Source organism: Lissotriton helveticus, chromosome 8 (genome assembly GCF_964261635.1).
Source record: "Lissotriton helveticus chromosome 8, aLisHel1.1, whole genome shotgun sequence".
Classification (NCBI taxonomy): Eukaryota; Metazoa; Chordata; class Amphibia; order Caudata; family Salamandridae; genus Lissotriton; species Lissotriton helveticus.
The window spans coordinates 279,180,615-279,207,672 of record NC_136069.1 but is presented as its reverse complement, the minus strand read 5'-3'; the positions used below and the strand labels follow the sequence as shown (position 1 = coordinate 279,207,672).

The following is a 27,058-nucleotide window of genomic DNA, read 5'->3' as shown; positions in this document are numbered from 1 at the left end:
AAAACAACGGGTATCACAAATACCATGGACAATATTAGCAGTACAGAAATGTCACCACCATCACAAACTAATATAAAAGTGTCGATTATGTGTGAACTGAAACCTTCAGGTAAAAAAAAAGTGTTTCTGTTGAAGGGCAACGAAGACTCTTGACAGCCCATCCCATTAGTTTTTCACAACCTTCACGAGCAGGTGCAACGATAGACAATGATTTAGAAATAACTAAATAAGTAATTCTGGTGCATCGACATGGTATCCTGTTGCGGTAGGGATAATACGAAAGGTTTTATTGTAAGCATAAAAAATAGACAGATGGGAATAATACAGTATGCCTGTTTCATAAAAGCACACAAATAAAGTAGCTCAATTTGCGGATTGAAAATCTTCCACCTTATAGGAGATGCATAGTAGAGAGGCACTGGCATCAAGGAAACACTTTCATGGAATCCAAGAAAGATGGAAATAGGTGGGATAAGTACCCAGTAGGGACATGGTAGTTGTATGAAACAGGACGATCTGTAGAAGTGTCCAAAACTTGAATCCAGTCCTCCACAGGGAGAGAGAGGTTTCCATCAAAATGGCGATTCAGTGACAAACAGAAACAAGTAGACCATAAATGTCCGCAATCGTCGTCATTAGGCTCAACTAGGAATATAATGAAAAACATCCAAATCGTGTTGCGACTAAGAGTGAGACCATCCAAACTCCAGGAAGAGGCTGGACATGGCACCACCGTAGCATTAAAAAGATCACCAACACTTACCGGTTTTAGAATGAGGTCCAGTCCAGGGCCTGTAGACACAAAAAGAAGCCGTCTTTGAAGGCACTAACCCGGTAAGAGGAGAGGAGCTGGAGAAACCGCAGTAGGAGCCAGTAATTTAAGGATTCCCTAAATAATTCTGGGCAACAGAACACATGTGCCTTCTCGAATAAAAGAGCGGAAAGGTCAGCAGCTAGATTACAGCTTGTGTATTCCACCCAGGCAGACATATGGACAGCAGTTTAGCTGTCCACAGAGGAGCTGCTCACATTTAACAAAGCTTTTTGCTGCTTCACAATTATGGAGAAAAGCCCTCCCATTGAAAGATGAGCAAGAGCAAGCACAGATCTGTGGTAAATAAAGCAGACCTAATTAAGTTAAGAAAGAAGGAGTGCATGAAAAGTTAATGAATGCTCTCCATAGTGTAACTGATCGCTCCAGCATCATCTCCATCCTGTTTAAAGCCCTCACATGAAACAGCCGCTGTAGCACAGTGTTGGCGTAGTGACTCGAATGGCGACGTAGACATTTGGAACAGTGTGTTTTGAGCTAAGCCAGCGTAGTGAAATGTTATCTGTCTTATGGATAGAAGCAACTGGGCAAAGTCAATGACAATGCAGGCAGACGGTGTACAAACTGCCCCACAATCCTTCGACAGTGTAGCCATGTTCTGCTTCATTAGCTACGCCAACCCTATCATCTCCTTGCATGTATTGGGTTTCAATGGGGCAAAAAACAGCACAAAAGGCTTATTTATAGAGTATGTATTCACCCCTGAGTGGGCTGTTTGATGCTATTGTCTGAAAACTCATGTTTATCATTTCCTAATCCAATGGTACTCATGTTATTGACTTCTGTAGGATGAGTGACTGAGTGGACCTACCAGGATTTGAACTTGTGGCCATGGGGTTCAACAAAAATCCCCAGAGTGGAGGCTTTAAATCCTCTGAGCCACCAGACCCAGCTTTATATCTTGACTCATGTGTGAAATATAGCATGTTCATGCTTATACGCCTGCGTAGAAAAAAATGTGGCTGTAGCAGAGTAAAAAAGGCAAATAAAATAATGGCGCCAGAAATACAGCAAATATCCCTCAGGTCAAAATGTGTTAGCTTGGGGAGGAGCTTGGCGGGCATCCGTGATGGCTGCGTGAGCACAGCGCTCTCCGGACCCCCGCCACTCCCGGCATGATATCCTGAACATATCCTGATTCTTCACGAGGATTTATGTAGAGGACGCTGGGCTGATCTTCCTGTGATTTTTGGAATTTGATTTGGACCCGGGGCGCCGAAGATATGGCGATTTGAACTTTCGGGGTCCGCCCTTGGGGTGTGCCCGGGACTTGGTGAGGTTCTCTGGCCGACTCGGAGTTGAACAACAACGGCAGGGGGATTGGACTTGTGGGTCCCCCTCTTAAGTTTCGGTTTCGATTCTGCCTCAGACTGAGACATCTGGCAGGGGAGTCTGGCCTGGGCTGGGTCCGGCACACGGTACGGCTGTCGGGCCGTTGGCTGGCTTATTCTCCTTTCAAGCTGGTCCTCTCCTAGTGGTACCCTTGCAGCGGCCTTCTGGTCCCGACGCCCTACTTTCCTGTGGCCATTTCCATCGGGTCGAGTGAGTCTCCTGGTGGCGCGGTTGCCGACATGGCGGGCAGAGGGGACCGAGAGACACGAAAGACCAAGACGCCCCTGCGTGGGGGCCCGGTCCAGTCTAACGTTATGGACCGTTACACCCATGCGAAGGGGTCCCCCGGAGCCGCCCTGCCTGGCCCAAGAGCGGTTGATCACATCGTAGACGCATCAACGGAACCGTCCTTGCAGGACATCATGGGCGCCATTTCTGGCATAAAGGAAACGATAGGTCAACAATATGAAGCTTTGGCCCACAAAATCGACACCGTGGCCATTGATGTGAACTTGATTCGGGCCGACCTATCTAAAACCAATGAGAAGGTGAAGTCATTGGATCTCAAGTCATCCAGCCTCACGGCAGACGTCTCGGAGATACAGACAGAGATTGGCAATCTCCGTAGGGTGAACGATTTCATGACCTGGCGCTTGGAGGACTTTGAGAACAGGGCACGTCGCTGTAATGTGCGTGTGGTCGGCGTTCCGGAGAATCCAGAACCGCACTCTGTTGATCTCCTGGTTGAGGACCTGATCCAGAACTACCTCTCTCCGTCTGGGCTGAGTAAGTTCTTCGCAGTTGAGCGTGCCCATCGTGTTCCGGGAGGCCAAGGTAAGCCCGGCGCCCCGCCGAGGCCTATTGTTGCGAAACTCTTCCACTATAGGGATCGGGACGCTATCCTGCAGGCATCACGTGTGAAGGGCCCGGTGGCCTTTGAGAATGCCACGGTGAACTTTTATCCGGACTTTTCTCAACTGGTGCAGGAACAGCGTATGGGATTCCGTGGAGTCAAGAAGCGTCTCCGGGACATGGGACTGCGCTATGCTATGCTTTTTCCGACCAGGCTGCGAGTTGAGTACAATGAACGAACCTTTTTCTTTGATCGGCCTGATTCTGTGACTGACTGGCTGGACTCCCTGCCGGACCGACCCCCTGCGGCTGAGTCCGCCGCCCACCCGGGTGGTGCTGAGGGTGGTGTAGAGAGCTGAACTGTTTGTTTATGCCCGGGTCCTCGTGTCAAGTAATTTCTTCTGGGATTCTATGCCCAAGTGCCTCTGCTGTCTGAGTGATCTCTTTGTTATTTTTCTTGTTGGGGTGGCGGGTGGGTCAGAGCCTTTCCTCCTCCGGGGTCTTTTTGTAGAATGGGGGTTCTTGGGCGACAGGCACACTGCATGTTGGGGTGGCTTTTTAGCTTCTTGCAGGGGTGCAGGGTGGGGGGTGTTTTCTTGTTTGTTGGGGGGTGGGTGGATGGGAAGTTTGATGTTTGTGTGTTGTGTTCTCAAGGCGATTCTATCTTGCTAATGATGTTTTTGATGTCATGCTCATTGGAGGGGGGTTACAGCATTACTTTATGGGATGGGGGTAGCGGGTTGAGGTTTATTTCGTGGAATGTTAATGGTCTGGGGGATCGTATTAAGCGGGGTGTGGTGTTGCGATGTATACGACGTTTGTCTCCAGATATTGTTTTTCTGCAGGAGACTCACTTGGTAGGCAATACATGTCGTGCAATGAATAGGTGGGGCTATCGCCTCGCCGCACATTCGGGGTTTACCACGGGCTCCAGGGGGGTGGGTATCCTTGTCCGGGCTTCCCTCCCCCTAGCTATTGATGATGTGATCCTTGATGATCGGGGGCGATACGCCGTCCTCGTGGGTCGCTATGAGGGTCGAACCCTTTCCTTGTTGGCCGTTTATGTGCCCCCTGGTCTACAGACCTCTACCTTTTCCGATTTGGGCCGTGTGTTGTTGAACCTCCCTGATAGTACTCTCTTCATAGCAGGTGACTTTAATTCTGTGCTCTCCGGTCTACATGATCGTCACCCCCCGAGGGACACCCCTTTGTCCCAACAGTGGTTGGGTGGGTTTCTGGATACGTTCGGCTTGGTGGATTGCTGGAGACTTATGCATCCTACTCAGCTTCAATACACTTTCCACTCTGGGGCCCATGGGAGTCTGTCTAGACTGGATTATTTCCTGATGCCTGCGGCGCAGTCGCCAGCGGTTCGTGAGATTAGGCACCTTCCCCGGGGCATCTCTGATCATTCCCCGCTCTGGCTTTGTTTTGAGGTGGGGGTGGAGGCGGCGGGCCGGGTGGCTCCTATCAACCCATGGTACCTCACCTCCCCCGAGACCCGCAATCTCTTGATTAAGTCTTTGGACAATTATTTTTTGGACAACGAGGGTTCCGTTTCCTCTGCTGTATCCCTGTGGGAGGCCTTTAAGACAGTGATTCGCGGGCAGGCCCTCGCCCTTATTGCCGAATCCAAGAAAGCGAGGAATCGGGAGGTGGTAGACCTTGAGAGGGAGATTGCTGAGATAGAGGCTGACCTAGAATCGAACGTTACATCTGATAAACTCCACGCCCTGGGTCTGAAGCAATTTGCTTATAAGTCTTTGGTCACAGATGCGGCTAAACTGATGTTTCGGGAGCAACAGGGTCGTTTGTATGATGTGGGGGACAAAGCGGGTAAATTACTGGCATGGTTGGATAAGACGGAGAGGGCGAATCGTGTGGTGCCTGTGATTCAGACTTCGGGTGGCGTGGGTGTGACAGACCCGGTTGGAATAGTTGAATGTTTTGCGGATTATTTTCGTGCGGTTTATACCCCTGTGTCTGAACGGGATGTTGATGACTCTCGCCTTTTGTTGCGTGATATAGCTCTGCCCAGTGTTTCCGATTTAGACCGAGTCTCTTTGGAGTCCCCTTTTACTACGGACGAGATAGCGACGGCCATTCGCTCACTCCGTTCGGGCAAGGCTTTGGGCCCGAATGGATTGCCAATTGAATTGTACAAGCTACGTCCTGACAAGGTGGCGCCCTATCTTCGTGCCATGTTTTTGGAATCCCGCGACCGGGGTATTCTCCCATATGATCAGCGTTTGGCTACGATAGTTGTTATTCCCAAAGAAGGTAAACCTCGGGACCTTTGTTCGTCTTACAGGCCCATTTCCCTTTTGAATGTTGAACCCAAGGTCCTGGCTAAGCTCCTGGCAACCCGCCTCTTGGCGGTCATTAGTGGCTTGGTTCATCCGGATCAGTCCGGATTTATCCCGCATCGCAACACGGCTCTCAATCTACGCCGTCTCCACGGAGCTGTTGCGAGGGCGGGGCTACTGACGGAGCCGGCCATTTTGGCTTCGCTGGACGCCTCGATGGCCTTTGACACGGTAGAGTGGCCCTATCTTTGGGCAGCTCTTGAGAAATTCGGTTTTGGGCCTGAGTTTATTGGTTGGGTGAAGTTGTTATACGCCGAACCCTTGGCACAGGTAGTAGTAAACGGTCGAGTTTCTGCCCCCTTCTGTCTTGGTAGGGGGACCCGTCAGGGGTGCCCCCTGTCTCCGTTGCTTTTCGCGCTTGCTCTGGAACCGTTGGCTGCGTGGCTTCGATGGGAACCTTCACTCAAAGGGATCCGTTGGTCACCGGATTTTGAAGACCGCGTCTCGCTTTACGCGGATGACATTCTTCTGTATCTTACTTCCCCGCGTAAATCTTTAAATGTCTTATTCGACGTTCTTACTTCGTTTGGTGCTAACTCGGGTCTGGTTATTAATTGGGCTAAGTCCTGTGTATATGTTCTTTCGGGTGTTTTGCCCCCATTACCGGACAGGTTTCCTATCCAGGTTGTCCACTCTGGCTTCAAATATTTGGGGATTTTTATCACGCTGGACTCCTCACTCCGGTTCGAGCGTAACCTCCTTCCCCCGCTTCTTAGACTGCGACTGGATGTGGCCCGTTGGCGTAAGCTACCCCTGTCTCCTCTAGGCAGGGCTGCTCTTTTTAAAATGATGTCTTTGCCGCGATTCCTATACGCGCTTCAAAATTCTTATGACGACATTCCTGCTACCTATTTCCGGGAGATCGAGAGTCTTCAAAGGCAACTGATCTGGGACGGGCGTCCACGTATCGCCCTTGCGAAACTTACTATCCCTTGGTATGACGGGGGCATGGCGCTTCCCGATATCAAGAGATATTATTGGGCTGCCCAGCTGTCTGCCATTAATCACGTAATGTATTCCCCGGGTCGAGATCCGGCCTTTGAGATGGATAGACTCCAGCTGCCGGGAGGGGATTTTAATAGAGCGCTTTATTCCAGATCGGCCGGGCGCCATCTTGTGGGCCCGTCCAGGATCGCAGTCAATGTGTGGCGCGCCGCGAATGTGAGTTTGGGATGGGAGAACCGGCTGACAATGGCGACCCCGCTTTATGCTTCTGAACGTTTGGGGTGTCTCTGGTCTACTAAGGGCTTTGACCGCTGGGATATGATTGGGATATGTAAAGTGGGTGACGTCTGTGTGCAGGGTAGAGTGAAGTCTTTCCAGGCCCTTAAGGCAGAATATGACTTGAGTGATCGAGAGTTTTTTCGGTATTTGCAGGTCCGGCATGCCCTGGCCTCAGTTCTGACTCCTGATGTGACCCTGCCCGAGTCCTCTCCCCTTGAGGATCGTATACTGGATGGACACCTGCCCGATAGCACTATCTCCCTTATTTACAAGAAACTTATTAATAATCGCGCTGACTTATTGGTCCGACTTCGGGAGGTTTGGGTCGATGACGGATTGGACTTGGATGACGAGGATTGGCAGTCGGCACTCTCTTCTCCGAAAGAGGTCGCCATCCCCGCCCGTCTCCGTTTGGTTCAACTTAAGATCCTCCACCGGGTGTATGTAACTGGTCCCCGTCTGGTTGTGATGGGTTTTTCCCCGGATGGTCTATGTAAGCGTGGTTGTGGGATGAGTGCCACATTTCTGCATATTCTTTGGGAGTGTCCGGTGGTAGCAGCCTACTGGATTGATGTGCTTGCGGTGATGACTGTTGTGACTGGTATTACCCTGCGGCCTGAGGCCCGACGATGCCTGTTGAACGTGTGGGAACCCACTGACTATTCTGTGGCCCAGACCAGATGGGCGACCTTGGGATACATGGTCGCGAAGCGGGACATTGCGCAACTTTGGGGCGCATCCAGGCCTCCCGAAGTTTCGGTGTGGGAGGATAACATGGACTGGTCCATGTTCCGAGAGAAGACCGTCTATGTGGCTAGGGGCAGACCCAGGGCGTGGACGAAGATTTGGGGTCAGTGGAATGCATATCGTGGAGATATTTGTGCCCCTCCCCTGGTTGACGCTCCAGATGTGACCCTATCTCCCTAGGCTGACATTCCCGAAAATTTTTCATATGGTTTTAGGATTTTCCTGCCCTCCCCGCTGCCCCCCCCCCCCCGGCCAAGCCGCGTTTCATTGCTTTGCTTTTGTCTTCCTGATTCGTTGCTTTCCCCTCCGCCTCATGGGCTGACTTGATTACTGTGCATTCGCCTTGTTTTAGAGTTTGTTGTTTTCATGATTATTATAAAAATTGTCATGTCCTGTCCTATCCTTCGAGCAATAATTGGTATCTTCCTTGTGCCCGGCCACGGGAATGATCGTTCGCTACTTATGTTGTGCGTTGCTACTAGCGGCCAGCCCGTGTGGTTGTAGGCCCATCTCTGTAACTCTTATTTTATTTCTCAATAAAAGTTTTTACTATAAAAAAAAAAAAAAAAAAAAATGGGTTAGCTTTACCATGCTTGATTTTATGCAAGTGCATTTACATCATGATTAACCCATAAGTAACCCAATCATTTTGGGTTCTTGGGTAAGAGCAAGAAATGGAGATGGGTAGAATCCGCAAAGTAAGGTAAATTCAACCTGCCAACTGACCTTCTTCTCTCTCAATGTCAGGCAGACCCACATCCATCTAGAGGCTGAGAGGACAGAATTGAAAAGGATGGCCAAAGAAATGGGAATGTCACCTTTCCAATTTCTGGCACTGTACATTTATTGGAAATGCCTGACTCTGGGACTATGAAGAAATGAATAAAGAATTCCTTTGGCTCAGGTATCGGGTAGTTGAAAAGGCCTCGACGTGATCGAGTCCATCACAACATGTGCAGAGCTTACTTGTTTTTTGGGAGTTTCAAACACCCAGATGGCGTCTTTGTTGACTCGCATTGGTACCGGGCATTTTGTCCACAATGTAGCAGCTACTGTGCTCCACTTTAGCGACTAGTGATGGTATTTTCAAATTTCCTAATGCTATTCCATGACCATTGGTTATCAATCTGGTGCAGATGGATGAGGGTACTTTGAATGTTTCACAAAGCACATTGCTCAACTATCGCATCATGAAGTAGGAACCAGACAAATGTAATTGAACTAGGCTCCAGTCTGGCTCTGGGATCCTAAGGCTGCTCGTGCTTCAGAACCCACAACAGAAAACATGAAATCCAGACCAATGTCACAATAAAACATGTAAAAGTCCTAATACATATGCTGTTCACCCAAAGTCCAACAATTGTTCTAAAGAGTCCCAAACAAGCCTGTTGTAGCGAAGGGTTACCGGTTGAGACAGATCACTGTTGAAATTTGTGAACTATTAAAAATCATGAATGAAACAAAATATCAAAAAAGCAGATGGTTTTACAACCTTTTAAAAAACCAAATAAAGCAGCTAACAGTAAAAAACATGTTACAGTTTCTATTGCATTAGATCCTCCAAAAACAACGGCAACAGGGAAAGTTTGTGCAACAAAAGTACACACTGACAACTATATTTACTTTTTTAAATCAAGCACAGGAAAAACATTGAATAAACTTACTTCATGAAGTGCTTCATAGTGATGGTTTTGGCTTTCCTAAGTCTGTTTCTTCCTTAGTGTGACTCTTTCGAAAGATCTCAATTTATGTTCAGGCTGTGTGGGAGAAGATAGGTAAATTTAAGTGAGGCAATATTTATGAAGTATATGTTTTATAAGTCACTTTATACTTTGGTGGCCCGTTTCTAAGCATGTCCAGTTTTGGCAGAAGAGGGATATAGGGAGCTGGATCTCTATATAGTGTACTAAAGAGGAGTACACTGTGCAGATAGTCCAGAGAATCCCCAAATGGTACACAGCAGTAAAAGCAGATGATTCTAATGCTCTATTTGTGGTAGCGTGGATGAGCATTTACGCGTATTAGAGGGTAGTGCAATGCATGTGTTGTACTCACAGAAGCATAAATGAGACACACACTGAAGAATAAATCCGAGACCAATTTATATAAATTAAGTTGATTTTTATTAATTTTTTAAGACTAAGAAAATAGTTCAAAGGTAGGTACTTTCAGGGTTACGACTTTTTAAATTTCAGAAAAAATATTACTTTTGTGCGCAATTGCGCACCATATGAAACAATAGGAAAAAGGAAAAAAATGCATATAAAATCAGGCAATGCTTTCACGAAGTTCACCTTTTCATTTAGGTAGATGTCAGGACCTGGTCCAAAGTTCCAGCAGGAGAAGATTCGGGAGCATCCCTGACCAGCCGGGAGCAGAGTGGTGAGAGTCTTGGATGCTGGTGCGCAAAGAAGAAGGGGGGCACTTGAAAACACACTACACGGTAGGACTTACAGAGAAGTCCAGTGGTTCTTCATGGAGGGAGGAGGTCACAAGACCTGGTCTCCATGGGAGCACAGCTAGTTAGACGATGCAGGGGCAGGTAGGGCCAGGTGCAGACTGAACAGGTCAGCTAGGCATTGTGTATCTTGAGGTCCTCACGGCTAGGAGCAGGAAAATTGGAGAGCCGATTACGGGACAGCGGGCCACTCAGGAAGTCGTCTCAGGTGTCTTAAAGTCCCTCAATGGGTCCTCCCTTCTGGTGCTTTGGGGGTCCAGAGTAGACTCTTCTTTTCGCTGTTAGCCATTGGGAGTCTGGTACCTCAGGTAGTGATATGCTGCAGCTCCAGTAGGTCCTTGTGCCTCCAAACTTGGTGGAGAGGCAGATTAGACCATCTGGAGCTGTTGTACCTCTTCTTGCTTCAGTGCTACATCAAGGTCGTTGGTGAGCAGTAAGTCGACATACCAGACCTCGCGGGATTGGTGCCTGATGTGTGGAGGGGAATGATACCTTTACTCCAAGGGAGCTTCTCTGTGATTTTTGAAGGCTGTAGGAGCTCCTGGGTCCCTGGAGTCCTTGCTGGGTCAGGGCGACACAGCAGGCAGTGATTTGTTAAGTCCTTGGAGCAGCTGGCAGAGTGTGGCGTCTTTTTCTTCTGCAGCAGGGCTTCAGTTCTTGTGCAGGGGGTCTTTCTTGTCGTGGTCTTCTTTGGTCTGATAAAACTGAGGTTTAGGTCTTGGTGAGCCATCAAAATACAGAATTTAGGCGCGTTTACAAGGTGATAGCCAATGGGCTATCTACCTTTAAGGTGTCTATTGGTATGCGGCACTACTCCACCCTTATAGGAGGTTTTTCCAGCATCTCAAGATGGTGGATTTTCAGGAAAGGGATTCACATCGCCTGTCCCACCTTAGGGGTGGAGCAGGCTAAATGGGGACCCTCTGCCTTATCTGACCAATTTTACCACCTCTCCTCCCACCAAAAGTGGTGCTGACAGTAAGATGTGACCTAGTTACAAGACATCCTCCCGGCCAAAGTGACATGGGCATGTGAAGGAGGAGCCCTTCAGACGACATTGAGAGGAACAGAAATACATGTATTGTGAGTTCAGTCCATGTACACGAACAGTACATTTGTTTATGGTGAATTCCCACTGACTGGGAGGCTGCTGGAAGGAGAAGTGACCAGTTAACACTTAAGGTTACATTTGGAGTGGCTTTGTAGCCTCCTTTTCAAGGCAATCCCAGCACTGTGGTAAAACTAGATTTCATCTGAGCTGTAGAACCTGGTAGGATAATCCTGAAGAGAAAGGGCATAACTGGAGGGGTTATACTTCAGCTCACCTGTCTTTAGACCCTGTAGTCTCACTGTAGACCTTTGCAAAACTGAGCTCTGTAACATCATTGACATTTGATCTGAATTTAGTTCAGATCTCCTTAGACTCATATTGCTTTAAGTTTTTGCTTTATCGGTATTTCATCAATCATCTTCATTTCTCATATCTCTTTTCATGTTTTATTCGATATTGTCTGGTGGCACTTTTAGTGTTCTCTATTTATGAATCTATATCAGTCCAGTTTCCATTACTTAATGTTCATACCTGCAATAAATTGTATTGGTTTATGTCTGTCCTCTTCACTTCTAAACTTTGTCTTTGACCTGTTGCCACAAAATATCTACAAACTGAGTTTTATGAACCCTCTGTGCTATCTAAGTGCAAACTACTTGCATTTAATTTGAGGTCTGTCGAACAAGACTCCAAAGTCCTTTCCTGAGAATATTGCATTTTGGGTACCATTACTCACAAATGTGATTGGGCAGCAATTGTGGGCCCACTAATTACTTCTTCGCAAGGGGCAACTATTACACCGATCTTTAAGACGTGTACAGGAACCAACCAAACTCGTATCGCCCAATATCATTATAGGATTCCACCCTGAAATTCTGGGACAGCTTCTCCTCTCCAGACTAGAGGAGTGGACTGAGACTAATGATATCCTGCCAGAGGTCCAATTTAGTTTTACAGCAGACATCAGCACTGTGGAACAATGTTTTAATCTGTCCCTCCCAATTAGAAAGTATGTCCAAGCAAAGAAAAGTGCATTGAAGCTAGAGTTTATGGGCCTCTCAAACGCATTTGATAATATTAATTGCTCTAAATTATGGTCCATAGTGGAAAACTTGGGAGTACAAAAGGCACTGGTCACTTTATTGAGATGTCTACATTGGGATACCACAGTCAGAATTAGATTTGGCCCAATAGGATAGTGCACCCCATTGGTAAGGTGTACCCGGGGTGTCCGACAGGGGTCTATTTTGGCCCTGTTTCTGTTTTTATATTAACAGGCTGGATAGATATTTACTGCAAAACAGGAAGGATGTTTCAAAAATGGGAAATTGCTGTATCCCCACTTTATTATATGTGGATGATGCAGTCCTCATAACAAGTACCTTCCCCATTTTTATGAACAATCTCAATATGAAAGTAAACTGCTCTAAAGAGCCATTCAATCAAAGGGGTATCAGTTACTAAAGTGAGACATTTTAATCAGTTGGGGATCCCTTTTGATTCAGACCAGTAGGCAGCAGTAGTCTCCGGAAGTAGTCTACTACTACTACTACTGGGGCAGACCATATTTGGGGCCCTCTATTGACCCTTAGATTAGAGCAACTGTCTAAAGAGATGGATGACAGTTTTTGTTTTGCTTCAAAGCTGAGTCACAAGCCTGTTACATCTTTTTAAGTCCAAATGCATCCCTGTTGTCCTCTACAGGGGCCACTCCAATTCTTAAATACTGCAAAAGGTTGAAAACAGCTTTATATGCACACTTTTAGCTGTTCCTGCAAGCATGGCCACATACATTTGCAATGCAGAGACTGGGATGAATTATTTGGAGAATTCGATTAGTTTGGACCCTTTGCTGCCATGGCTGAAGATTTGTCAAGCCCCAAAGGCTGGCTGCAAAACATTAATTATAAAAGTTTGCACGGCTCTGGATAATATCTGGGTATTCACTAGGACCTTTTTGAAAATCCCAACTCAGCTGAAGGAATTACTGAAGGCGCATACGCCTTCCCAATGCCCACCAATTACAATTGGTGGCTAATTGAACATTTCTATCGAATTTGTTGATCTATATTTTAAATACTGGAAATAAACTAATATTTTTGCAAATTGAAACTGTTTTATTAATAATTGATGTGTTGAGCTGTGTATGTACTTTTATGGTGACTAACCAAATAAAATTAACTGACTGATGGGCTGTACTGATTTATCCCCTTCCCCACCTCTAAACTTTACCTTTGACCTGTTACCACAAACTGTCTACGAACTGAGTTTTATGAACCTTCTTCGCTGTCGAAAGAGACTCCAAAGTCTTTTCCAGTAATCATGTCTGTCGAAAACTACTTTAGAATCAGTGCAGTGAGTTTCCCCTGGACCGAGGACTCATTAGTGTAGATTATCTGTTTTGTGCTTTACTGCACAGGCCCGAAATGTATTCAGGAAATTTTGCATCTGTATATGCTGTTGTTGTGTACTTAATTTTGACATGTTTGTCATAAAAGTTCGCTAAAGAGGACCATGCAACATGTACAGTACAACGCTCACTCATACTTCAAACACAGATCTAAAAAAAAAATGCCATAAAACTATTCAAAAGATTATAAAAAAGCACCTGTCAATAAATATATACAAATAAATACCAAGAATACACGATTTGGTATATTAAATTTAAATTCATATATCACCCTTGCTCAGGTGACAAAGGGCGCAAAGCTAGTTTAAAACCATTGTATTCTCTATTCCTGATACCCCACATTTGGCCCAACCACGTACGTGAATTCAGAGCCCTTGGTGGGATCTAAGTTCACTGCTACAGAGAGGGAACAGGACCTACCCTGAGTTTCTTTTTGATGCAAATACAGAAGCAATGTGCTTTGCAGTCAGAGTCATTTTGTGGTACCATTTACCACCTGCTCATGGAATTCTAATCTTCCCAGATTAGGGGATTTTGTGTGCAATTTGATATTGAAAAATCAGGTCCAGTGGTTATTACACATTCCGGGAGGATTAACTTATAATTGCACCGTGCTGATAAGGTTGTTATCAATTAGGTCTGGTTTCATTTTTGCTTTGCGATGCAGATTAGTGAAGGATATGTATGGCAAACACTGGTGAATACACATAAAATTACAACTGTGTGAGAGTTCATCTCATTTGCATTGTATTTTTCTGACCACACAGGGGAATGACTACTTCTGCACATCTAGGACCCTCATTAAGAGGTCAATGGGGCAAACTACGCTGGTATTCCCAAACCGAGAGACATGGTAATTCCAAAGTGCAATAAATGAATTGAGGCAGATGCACAGCTGGGTTGTGGTGATTTTCAAATGAAATGCTTAATAGATTGTAGGTGCTCCACAGGAGACGTCCGACATCCCAGGACGTCAAACAATTCAAGAACACACGTGTTTCTAGTGGAACACTAGAAGCATCCCTGTGGGCACTCAGTTTTTCCTCAGTGCAAAATGAGGGTTCCAACACAATTTTAATTATTCCAATTCTTCAATGTTTTATTTCACACAGTTCATTGTATAATTCAACTCTTCTTTTCCGATTATTTTTATACATGCGGCATTGTAAGATTCATATCCAATGCATTTCGGGCATATCAATCAGCCCTTCATCAGGGAACAACACTAAAAAGTAACAAATGAAAACATGATAAACACAACTTGTGTAAGGTATCGGTAACTTCGGAATCTTACAATGCCGCATGTATAAAAATAATAAATAAAACATTGAAGAATTGGAATAATTAAAATTGTGTTGGAACCCTCATTTTGCACTGAGGAAAAACTGAGTGCCCACAGGGATGCTTCTAGTGTTCCACTAGAAACACGTGTGTTCTTGAATTCCAAAGTGCAGGAATACCACTCCATTACAAAATTTCACCAGATGATCAGTGGTTCCATATCTATTCCAAAGTTTTCCATCATTTCAGATGTTTCTCATGATATTTTGCTCACTGTGCCACTCTAACCAAGCTACATACAACTAAAGAGCCCCAACCAGCTTTGATATCAAACTTCAGTTGTTTGTATTCTGGTTCAGGGAGGACCTGGCATTGACACACTTTTTGCCTGATCTCTACAGTTAAAATGTTCAAGTGGAAAAATGTTGGCAGTGCGATGTTCCTGAAAAACGTCCTATCCTGATTTGGCCGGTAATCTTGCTTACCAGCTGAATCGGGTTTACCGCATGACTCATAGCGAGGGCCTGTGGGCCTGAGGGTTTTAGCATTTCTTAACAGTCCGAATCGCTATTTTGAGCTGTTAACCGCATGCATGCGGCGGCTATTTTCGAGCTGCGCTGCTTTTTTCAAAAAGCGCGTTACATGACGAGCTCAGCTCGTCATCAGCGTGCGAGCGGTGCAACTGATGACGAGCTCAGCTCGTCATCAGCGCCGAAGTGGTTAAGAAACGCCAAATGGCCTTTTCAGATGTACAAAGGCAAAATCGCAGTCGCAATTTGCGATTTCTAAACAGTAGAAATTGCAAATTGCAACCGCAATTTAGGAATCCCAAATAGGGAATAGAGATTACCTATTTGCGATTCCTAAAGCACATGTACAAAGCATTTACTAAATGCGAATTGGGCAGTTAGGAAATGCAGTTACCATCGACTCCAAGTCGATGGTAACCATGTGCCATGAAGCGCACATATGCCCCTAAGGGATATGTGCACTTACATGTGTACTAGGAAATTCAGGGTGCCTCTATGGGTGCCTTAAGCCCAGAGGCACCCTTGGCCTAATAGGTAATCACAATTTAGGAAATGCAAAAACCTTCCTATTTTGCCCATAGGTAGGAATTCAATGGCATTTCCTATTTGCGATTCCCTAATAGCGATTCCTTGTAGGTATCGCTAATAGGGAATTTCACATTTTGTACATATCCTTTTGCAGTTCCTAAACAGCGATTCCTACGGAGAGGCTATGTGAGAAATGCAAACGGGTACCTTGGAACATCTGATCCTAAGTGTCAATTGGGAATGCAAAAGTTGTGCAGCTTCCTTGGATAATTCACCTTTCGTGAATGGCTGCCAGACCACGCATGCGTGAATCATCTCTTGTCTGATGCTCAGGTTCAGCTGTGCCCATACCATCTATGTATCCTGAAAGATGCTGTTCTTCTCCTCAGTGTTGCTTAAAAGATAACAAGGCAGCGGAAAGTGACAGGCAGAGACAGGATCATGCTGCGGTGTCCCTTCAGATCTGTCGAGAGAGGGAGCCAGGCTTCGACGCGTCAGAGCACGCAGGGGCGCTGTCGGGTTTGCGTCACGCTTCATTTCACCCGACTGCGGCTTGTAAGGCCGCAGAGCCCCTCAGGAAGCAGAGACGGAGCAGAGAGAACTAAGGAGGCCTCCTTTCTTTCAGTCTCACGAATACAATTGTAACTGTTTATTTTTAGATGTTCACATCTAAGCTAAATGAATCTCCTGCCTTTGCTGTTGCCATGCTTTCAGATCACAGACCTGAAGCTCTGACGCTTTTTGTTTTTGAAAGGGCGGTGCCAGTGCTTCTTGCTGATAGAGGTAAAAATAGATGCACTTTTAGCGCCGCAGTAAAACAACTGCGCTGGAGCCAGACCACTTCAGCACTAATATTTCCAGGTGACACTGGACTGTTCTAGAGATCTTACAACTGATATATAAACTGTCACACTTCGGAGAAGTGTCACAATTATCAGCTCCGTTTTTTTCTTTTACAGTTTTATATAGCGTGAACTCAACCCAAAGGTATTGGAGTGCTTTACATGTGAACCAGGTACCTTAAACAAGGTCACATACATTTTCAAAAATGTTTTAGGCACAGGCAGATTAAAGGCCTTATTAAGGCTTTGGTGGTCTCGCAGCGGCCCACCATGCTACTGCCCGGCTACCAGACCGTCAAAGCTGTCCGAAAACACCGCCTGTAACATTAGGAGTTCAACCCTGGTCTGGTGGGCGGTGGGCGGTGCTTTGGCGGTCCCACTGGCCACTGCAATGCCATTAGGCACCGCAATGGGAACACCAAAGCACGTTTCTGTTCTGCAATCCATGCCGTGCAGGATCTGGGGGTGCATACATACATAGGGTCACAACATGTGCCCCCCGCCGCATGCATCTCCTGGCCCAGAGGCAACAGACGACCCTGGGGGGCCCACTTAGTTTCCTCACCGCCATCCTTTTCATGGTGAGCTCTCACCCATGAAAAGGACGGCAGTGAGGAAACTCGTAATATCCTTGAGCATATTGCGGCCTCACACCCCTGCAATACCACTGAGGGATCACGGATCCCCAGTGCCTGCAGTGGTCCTTTGGCGGTCGGACCGCCAAACTCGTACTAGGCGGTCGGACCGCCAGTGCAGTGGTGCCCACACCACCACAGCTTCCACGGTCCACAGGACCGCTATAGTCGTAATAAGCCCTCAAGTGGTTTGCCCAGAGTCACAGGATGTTGAGCCAAAGCTGAGTTGAACCAGGTTCCCAAGTTCCAAAGTCGCCACCTCTGGCCCTAAAGCTACATCTTCTCAGTTCAAACGCTGTTTTTGAACAAGTTAGGTAATGCTAATTGCCTTGAAAAAATTGCACCAGTGCAATGCATGTCATCCAGTAATGTTGGAACAAAATGTTATCGGCACTGGTGTAATCTATGATATTATCCGCTGAAAGAGGAGCGTTAGCACTTCCCTTTTTTGAGGGAGAAAAATCTGTCTGCAGGTTTCATATACAAAAAAAATTAGAACAATCACCATTTTTATTGAAGATCTGCCCTCAGTTCGAAAAAGCCATCTTCCTAATAGAGTGGAGTTAAGGAGTGCGAGTGTTTTTCCATGACAGTGTTCCACTTGATGGCATTTATATCAGGGATTACGAACAAATTAGCAGGATATTTCATACTGATTAACAGATGCTCGCTTTGTTTTTCAGAATGTCTCACATGCACGGCAGCGAGAGGATGTTCCTTGGAACATTTGGTCTTTTTAAGATTTTGTAGCGGAGGCAAAAACTGAAATATGTTTTTTAATAATATTTAAAAAGTGTCATTAAAATGTTAACAAATCATACAGCATAATTTTACAGGAAAAGAAATAATGGTCTAAAATAGTTGACAATGGAACCAGGTAACTTTGGCCAAAATATCGCCTTTGCCACTTGACTAAGGAAAATGCGTGATTCTAGACAAATCACTTCATTTTACTGTGTCTCACGATGCAAATAGTCACACTGTTTATATTTGTCATTGTGTGATGTGAAACAAACAAAATGGAAGCTGTTCCTCAGACCAGCAAAGCCACTGGCAGCATGGATCGAATGACAAATGGGCCTGGAAGATAGGGCTTTTCTTAGATCTTTGGTGGACATAATTGGTCCGGTCTTGGAAGACAATCAGGCTTCTGCCATTTTCATTTTCTGTAGTGAAAGGGATTCTGGAATACCTTTCGTCAAAAGCATATCCATATATCAGTTATCTGTCACGTTGCTAACAGTTTGTGGCGGGGAAAGTACAGGTGGTGTCGTTTAAACCAGTCTTCTTCACCCACTTGGCTCACTGTGCCACTGTAACAAAGCTACACCTGGCTGAAGAGCACCAATCAAGGGCAAAACCAGTCTTGGTTTGCTTAAGGGAGGACCTGGCCTGGCAGTTTGGGCTGGACTGTTCCTATTGGAGCAGGGTCACAACTGATTTGCATATGGCTGGGTCTAAACTGCGGGTTTATGGTGTGCAAAATAATTATGGACTAGGATGCAGCCTTGAGTAATTACCAATGGCTGGTGTTAAATCAAGCATTCCACCCATCACTTTTTTGTATAATTCAGTGCAAACTGCTAAGTATCATAGGTACGCCCAGCCAAGGATCCCATGCTCACTGTACCACTGAAACAAAGCTACACCCAACTGAAGAGCCCTAACAGGGCCGGACTGGGAACCAAAACCGACCCTGGCAGAGTGCTCGCCCAGCCCCCCATGGGGTTGGGGGTGCAGCCAAGCTGTTTGCCAGGGCAGGTTTCGGCCGATTTTGTTACAGAGGCCAATATTGAAGCTATGCTGCAAAAACAGCCCTGTAACAAAAGCGGAGCCCCACCCTGGTGGCCCACCGGGGAAATGCCCGGTTCCCACAACGCCCAGTCCAGCCCTGAGCCCTAACCAGAATGAAATTGGTTTTGTTTTTTTGTGTTCATTGGACCGGATGTACAATGTACATCTGGCCCAATGTGTTTTTGAAACTGGCCCCAACATTGTGTTTATGCGGGTCCGGGAATAAATATTAAGACAATAATTTAAAGAAAATCATAGGGGTAGAGAAAACAGAAAAAGAGAAAACAGCCGTGTGTGTGTTCTCCTTCTAAATATATGAAAGTGTTAAGAAACGTAGTACCGCGGTTGTAAAGAGCAGCACAGAGTGATGCGTGTTACGGCTGAGGTTTAAAACCGAGATGAATTGTTTCCTGATGCTCACATTAGGAAGCTTTCACTGTTCACAGCACTGATTAAATGCTTCCATTGATTTTCTTCAGATGCACCATGGCTGCTATGTTACATGAAGATGCACTAAACCCGGCTGATAACGTTTCAGTCCTGTGGCGGCCATCTTAACAATCATCAGCTGCAGATACTTGCTGCAGGGAGGTTTAGGGAAATATTTAGTTAATTTCCAATAAAATATCGAGTAAATGACAGTTCTGGTAATGTCACTACTGACAGCCATTTCTGCAATAATTCAGATTTTTTTTGTATCTGGTAACATTATAAATGTTTCCATTAAGGGTAATTTTTAATATGCACACAGCATATCTGGGATGCCACTGTACTTTAAAAATGTTAATGAGTAATGCAACATCCATAAATTTGCCTGACTGAAAAGCAGTGCTTTAAATTAGTGCAAAGCATGTATTAGTGCCATATTCTCAATTAGAAGATTAAATACATAGTTTGGTAACTAATGAAAAATGTAGTAAATGCATGCGTGCTAAAATTATAGAAAAGTGGCTGTAAATGTGCAAACTTAAGTGCAAAAATGTGCGTATACCAATTTTTGCTAGGGGACACATTGTTCATGATACCACCTCAAATCATTGTCCATATTAAGGATCTTGTTGTCAGCAAATGTACTGAAAAGTAGCACACGAGAACAGATAAAGGGAGCATCTGGTGGCGTAATTATGTTAGAGCTAAGGGGTGACAATAAGAAGTTCTGGGGAAAACCAGAGATAAAAGGGGCGATACAATTAACTGCAATCTATCATTTAGATAGGAGCACATTCTGGAAGTATTAAGATCACAATAATAAGTATTATTATATGAATAATGTTCCATTGGTACATTATCCTCTATGCTGCCTTCATGTGGGGGAAGTTTCAATAAATCTTAGGAGTGTCAACCCATGGACCCGCCCACATTTACTCTTTGTTTGGTTTCCCCGGATCCGTTTCCCATCTCTGCTGGTGGCGCCACTTCTTAATTAGGTCGGTAAGCAGGAGTGCCCTGGTAAATTTTAGAAATGACCCTCCGGCAGCCTGCATATTTGCCGACAGTCCCTTCAAAATTGGCCAGGGGTATAGTGGCCGCTTTTCTGTTCGTTTCAGGGATGCCGTAGGTTCATTGCTTAATTTGAGCCGGTGGTTTCCGGTGCTCAGCATTGGCACTTAATCATCAACACTGGTGCTTTTCATGAGCACCAGTTAAGGATACATCATTTACGAGGAGATTAAGTGATATGCCCAGACTCACAGCATGTTGAGCCAACTCCAAGACTCAAACCTGGTTCCCCAGCCCCAAAATTGGCAACTCTTGGCATTATGCCACACCCTCCCCTAAATTTCATGGTTAGCAGTTGGTTCTGTTTTAGGAGGCTCAAACAGGAGAAATGGGCTGTTGCAAGCTACCTCTTGACAAGAGCCCTGGCACTTATTTGTTTACAAATTAACCACTCTGTAAGTTGTTTTGTATTGCTCAAAGGATTTAATCTGACCTTGGTTAAAAAGGTCCTGCATTTCCCCATTTCCCAGTTATAGAACCCCTCACCTCTCAAGGATCAGGGATTGCTGGGTTGTGATAGATAGGCATATTCAGTATTGGGTAGGCGGTTAGCCATCCTCTTTCTGTAGTGTGGTCTCATGAACTCTCTTGACTGGTGTAGTCTAGCCAGCTGTTTTAAGTGGTCATTGGGCCCATCTCTACCAGGCAGAGTCCCACACGGAACGGCCAACCAATGTGTGAGCCATGAAAAGACATCTGTTCTCACTTTCACTGTCCATTTCAACATGATGTGGAGATGTGCTGCCCTGTGGTACTCAAGCAGGGCTGAGTCCCCAAACAAGGCCTAACAACCAATTCAGCTTGGTGAGAATTTCTACATTGGTAATGCCTAATGAGGGGTACCAAAGGAGGTAAAAGGCTTGTGTGAGTATATATTCGTTTAAGAATAATAATATTTCCCAACCATGACATTTAAAAGGATTTAGATTTAAAAGGGGTCCTCATATATTTTTCAAATGAACGGCCTACCTCCATGTGAAGGTAGGCAGTTGATTGTGTCTGTTGTTTATCGTTTTTTCAGTGTTTGAGTTTATTAGAAAGTTTACCCAATTTTTAGTTTAGAAATGTTTCATGCAGAGCAGTGTAAAAGTTGGGGTGTGACGTAAACTCTGCTCTGCCGGCGGAGTTCACGTAGTTTTTGTCACTCTCCACTCTGCTTGGAGCGTGGAGTTCGCCAAAACCTCCGCCACCCACCGCATAACAGTGCTGGGGTGTCATCCGTGCAATTTACTAATTGATTATGTCCGTCATTGCGCTCTCGAGTCGTATAACAACAACAAGCAATCCCGAGGCAGAACATATTCAATCTGACCTATCTGAGAGTCGCCTGAGCATGTAAGGTGATTGGAGCATTGGGGCCATCTCAGCCTATCATAGTGTGCCGCACAATTTCTGATGTGCCAAATGGCTGTGAAGAACTTCACTCGTTCTCTTGTCTGCGTCGGCTAGCATTAGTTTAGTGGGTTGGCGAATGGCGATAATGATGTTAAGGGCATACTTGGGTCATTAGGAAGAGTGGGGCAAACAGTGCACAACTCAAGAGGAGAGGCAGCTGCAGGCAGATGAGAGCATAAAAGAAGAAGATGCTGACTGCCATCAATGGTGTTTTTTGGCCTGCCCCATGCCAGCCTCTGTTTGCTCCCCGAGCTCGGCAGCCTCTGCTCCGTTGGTGACCTTTCCTCCTTTCTACCATGTATGGCTGGTGGGGGACAGCAGGCACAGATTATCAAGCCAGGGTCCTCACAAGCTGCTCCTGCTGCTAGTACACTGAGGGCCAGATGTAGGTGTCCAAATACCGGTCGGAAACGGCCGAAAATATCGATTTTCGGCCGTTTCCGACCGGTATTTGGACATTGGTATGTAGGAGCATGTAAAATTACAGAATCTGTAATTTTACCGATTCTGTAATTTTACCGATTCGGTAAAATACCGAATTGGTAAAATTACCGATTCTGTAATTTCAGATGTAGGTAGCAAAGGGTTTAAGAATTCTTAATTTACCACCAACTAGTAGTTGGTGGTAAATTAAGAAAACCATTTAAAAAGCTTTTTTTTGCTTTTTAAACAGTGCCATGTTGCAGACATACATGCCCTAAGGGCATATATGTCAGCAACATGTGCACCCATGCACAATTGAGGGGTGCATTAGGGTGTCAAAGTGACACCCTGCCACCCTTCAATATTTCCCCCAGTTACCGAATCGGTATTTACCGATTCGGTAATTGACATTGATTCCTATGGGCCTCAAGACCCATAGGAAACAATGGCAGTTACAGACTCGGTAAATACCGATTCATTAATTACCGAATCATACCGATTCGGTAATTAATTCGGTAAATATACCTACATCCCGATTGCCAGTTCTTAAATACCGAATCGGTATGATTCGGTATTTAAGAATCGGTAATCGGGGATTACCTACATCTGGCCCTGAATGAGTTGTCTGGAGCCAGGCCGGTCGGTGAAGGCTGACAGCACAACACCTGTAGCTCAGCTGCGGTGAGCGATAACCAGGAGACACAGCAGTTAGCGACTGAAAATCTACAGAACGAAGTGCAGAGCAGGCACCGGAGGCAGCACAGTAAGGGGGTACCAACGCTCATCTTCTGCTTGTCAGTTTGACACTGCTGTTACTAAGCCAGCCAATTATGTTCTTTACAATATTTGCAAAGTGGTTTAATTACTATGGCATCACATCTTATGTTTTTATACATGGGGTGGTCTTTTGTAGATCATTATATTGCTTTGCAATGTGCTTAAATGTACATCAGTACTAGGACTGGACGGTGGCACTGGCATTACGCTGCTCGCAGAACTCTGCGGAATTTCGTGGAGTTTTTAGATAACTCAGCTGAATTCCACAGAGTGAAACTCTGTGAGCTTCGCCCAGGCCGATGTGAAAGTAAATTCCATTTGATTTTGGGAGAGCCTACAAGTGGATGTGCTGAAGAACTGTTCCATTTTTTGTCTGAATGTTATGGTCGCTTGTCCATTGCTATGCTGGAGTAAAGTGTTCCCTTTCTATGCATTAGAATCTGTTATATTGATGCAATGTTTCGAGTGTGAAGGTTTGGTACACTTATGCTGGATTTATCTTGTGTTCGATTGTGTATACAGAGTTGGTAAAAGTAGAAAAAATGAGTAAAGAATGTCTAGCCACAAAAATAACAATTGGCAGATCTTTGATTATTATACAGGGCACATTACATTTATATTCTATACTATGGGAAAAAGAAAGCCACTTTTTGCAGCATATGTTTCACAAAGTGGCTTGTAAAAATATATGGTGGGAGAGCACACATATCCGTGAAACTCATTAAGTGCAGGCTGTTCAAGAATAAAACATTGGAGCGTTTTTTGTTTTTATTTGGTAAGACTTTAGGGCCACATCTAAGTCTCCATGAAATATGTACCAAGTGCCGTACCTAGTCAGGAAGTATTGAGTCCTGTCACACACTTTAGGTCAGTGACTTTTCCCTCACCTGCTTTGCTTGATTTTGCTTGCGAGAAAGTGTCGCTCATATAATCATTGAAATGTCACTCATAAGACACTAACATTATAAAAATGTCACACATAGCAATCTGAAACCTTGGCAGCTCTGTACTTCTCAGGAGACCTGTTGACTTTAAGGATCCCACACATGGAAATCCCAAAAAGATTTGGGGGCAATTGCGTGACGTTTACAACGTGGAATGAATTTATATTTGCTGTTCAAAGTATGCACAGAAAGTGTTGAAAATACAGCTTTCGGTGGCTGCTTTTTTTGAACCGCCTGGGATTTTTCCCAATATATCAAGGTGGTATCTTAACCAATGGAGTCATAGCTTTGGCATAGGAAAGATTTATATTTTTAATACAAATTTCAAAAAGGTACAGTGGCAGTACGGAGTATCCCAGGAGCCCTCCTTGTTCTGTTCCAGATGCGTTTCAGCTGCACATGTTCTCTGCAGAGTGCACATTACATTAGTCACATGTGCCAGTTATGATTCTGCGCAAAGGTCCAAGGAGGAACTGCACTGGTGTTGAAATATTAACATGGCACAAGCAGGAGAGTGGGTGTATTGTGAATGGGGGATATTGAAGTGAAGGAGCCTCAAGGAAGTACATGCAATCAATTTAACAAATTCAAAAAATGGAAAGCTAATGTGGTCCTGCTAGAAATCTAATTTTTAACTTGCAGATCATGGCCATCTTACCAGCCATCAGGACGTCAACTAATAACTTGAGAACATGCAAGTAATATTTCTTAAACATGTTCTCTTCATTGCAAGGGAAAAAGCTACTTGGTCGCTAGGCTGAGGACTCCTATTCAAGCAGAAGAAACATCTGAGGAAGTGAATAAGAAGGTACGCATTTGTTTTTGAGTGATGGGTGAAGGGGCAGTGCTGAAGTTTACCCTCACTAACCTTCGAACAAGTAACTTCCAGAGCCTAATCGGTGGTATAAAGCATATACATACTGCAGCAATTTTGGGAGCACCTACTTAAAGCCTGGATGAGCTGGAATTACTTTTTTGGCCACTTACCACAGAATTATGCTTTTATCCAAATTTATTTTATTTTAAACATAATATTTTTTTTAAAGATTTTTTTTTTGCAACTACAAAGTTAAAGACCTCCTGTACCTCATGCAGCTATAACATTCTAGCCATTTACTATTCATTAACATGCAGCCTCCGATTTTTTTATCTTAGGTTAAGCGAGCATTTGATATGGATCGTTTTCTGCTTCGAAAAGAGGGTATAGTGCTCAAGCGAAAGGCTGAAACAGAAAGCGACGGAGAGAGAAAAGCTGCAAAAACAAGGAAATATGATGCCTCCTATTTGGATATTGGTTTCACCTGCATTGTTGTTAGTGGAGAAAGTAGACCGCAGTGTGTGATTTGTGGCGTGATCTTAGCTAACGACAGCTTGAAGCCAACCAAACTAAGGCGTCACTTTGAAACGAAACATGGGTCTCTAGCAGGAAAAAGCAGAGATTGTTTTGCCAGGAAGTTGACAGAGATAACCCAGCAGAAAGAAGCTGTGAAACATGTGGCAAATACTCCTGCAAATGCATTAAAAGCATCATACCAAGTAGCATACCACATTGCTAAAAACAAAAGGCCCTTTGTAGATGGAGAAAAGGTGATTCTCCCAGCATTGCTCGACGTAGCTAGGACAATGCTTGGTGAAAAAGCAGCAGAGAAGTTCAAAAGTATCCCCATCTCAGATACAACAGTTTGCCGCCGCATCACTGATATGTCAGAAGATATCCAGGGACAGCTCATAGCCAGATTGAAATCAAGTTTGTTTGCTTTACAGCTGGATGAAGCAACTGATGTGTCAAAGGATGCCCATTTAATTGCATATGTTCGTTACTGTTATGAAACACTTGTACTAGAATTTTTTTTATTTTGCAAGCCAATCAAGGGGCGGGCAACAGGATCCGATTTGTTTGCCATGATCAATGACTTCCTGAATATCCATGGCTTAAAATGGGATAACTGTGTTGGAATCTGCACAGATGGTGCTCCTTCAATGTGTGGTGCTAGGGCTGGCCTAAAAGCGAACGTATTGAAAGTGGCTCCACATATTCTTTGGACCCACTGTATGATACACCGGGAAGCCCTTGCTGTTCGAAACATGGACAGCAAACTAGAGGATGTGCTGAATTCTGCTGTGAAAATAGTAAATTTTATAAAGACCCATCCCACAAGAGCTCGTCTATTTGCAATTTTATGTGCAGAAATGGGAGCTGAGCATGATGGCTTGCTGTTTCATACAGAAGTGCGGTGGCTATCCCGGGGGAAAGTGCTGTCTCGCATCTTTGAATTACGGAATGAAGTAAGGCAGTTTCTTCTGTGTTTGGACCCCTGCAAATCAGAACAACTATGCAATCCCCGCTGGCTTGTACTTCTAGCATACCTTGCTGACATTTTTGAGAAATTAAACTCCCTGAATGTGTCTCTGCAAGGAGCTGACATGACTTCTTTTACCATGAATAAAAGAATAACTGCATTCAAGAAGAAGCTTGAATTATGGAGAAGATTAGTTGAAGATGGCCTGTTTGAGCAGTTTCCATGTTTAGTAGATGCTCTTGCGGGGACTGAATATGAACTTCCAAGTGTTGCTGAGGTAATAAAAAATCATCTGATTTCTCTCAGGGACAGTTTGCAAAAGTATTTTCCAGAGGACAACGATCACTTAAATGACTGGGCCTTTCAACCTTTTCTGGCAGAGGTGGCAAGCCATCTCCCAATCCGTATGCAGGAAGAACTGATTGATCTTCAAAGTGACCGCACTCTGCAGATGCATTTCAGCAAAGTCTCACTGGGAGAGTTTTGGCTGAAAATGTCTGCAGAATATTCAGCTTTGCGAGAAACTGCCATCAAAACTCTCTTGCCTTTCAGCTTGTCCTATTTATGTGAGATTGGGTTCTCAGCACTTGCGGTACTAAAGACTAAGTACTGTTCAAGACTGGATGTGGAACACAACCTGAGGATGGCAGTGGCAAAAATCCATCCGCGAATTGACCGTCTCTGTGGTGAAAAACAGGCACACCCGTCACATTAATGTTGGTGGTGTTATTGTCAATCTGTCATTTGTAAAACAAAGCATCCTATTAAAAACAATTTACGCACATTTTATCTTGGAAAATTTTGTTTTGAGCTGTGTAATAAAGCTCTGATGTAACC

General features: G+C 44.9%; 2 protein-coding genes across 4 annotated transcripts in view; one reads left to right on the top strand and one right to left on the bottom strand.

The window, feature by feature from the left end:
- The window catches only part of ELMOD1 (ELMO domain containing 1), a 420,914-nt gene that overhangs the window by 310,636 nt on the left and 83,220 nt on the right, over window positions 1-27,058 (bottom strand). For all 3 annotated transcript variants that reach the window (XM_078657035.1, XM_078657034.1, XM_078657036.1), the window contains exon 2: window positions 9,018-9,110. In XM_078657035.1, coding sequence (XP_078513161.1) covers window positions 9,018-9,034 — 17 coding nt within the window. In that variant the 5' untranslated portion in view covers window positions 9,035-9,110. The remainder of the gene's footprint in view (window positions 1-9,017; window positions 9,111-27,058) is intronic.
- The window catches only part of LOC144773733 (zinc finger BED domain-containing protein 5-like), a 40,287-nt gene continuing 28,674 nt past the window's right edge, over window positions 15,446-27,058 (top strand). The window contains exons 1-3 of the mRNA XM_078658872.1: window positions 15,446-15,496; window positions 24,655-24,729; window positions 25,077-26,498. Coding sequence (XP_078514998.1) covers window positions 15,446-15,496; window positions 24,655-24,729; window positions 25,077-26,498 — 1,548 coding nt within the window. The remainder of the gene's footprint in view (window positions 15,497-24,654; window positions 24,730-25,076; window positions 26,499-27,058) is intronic.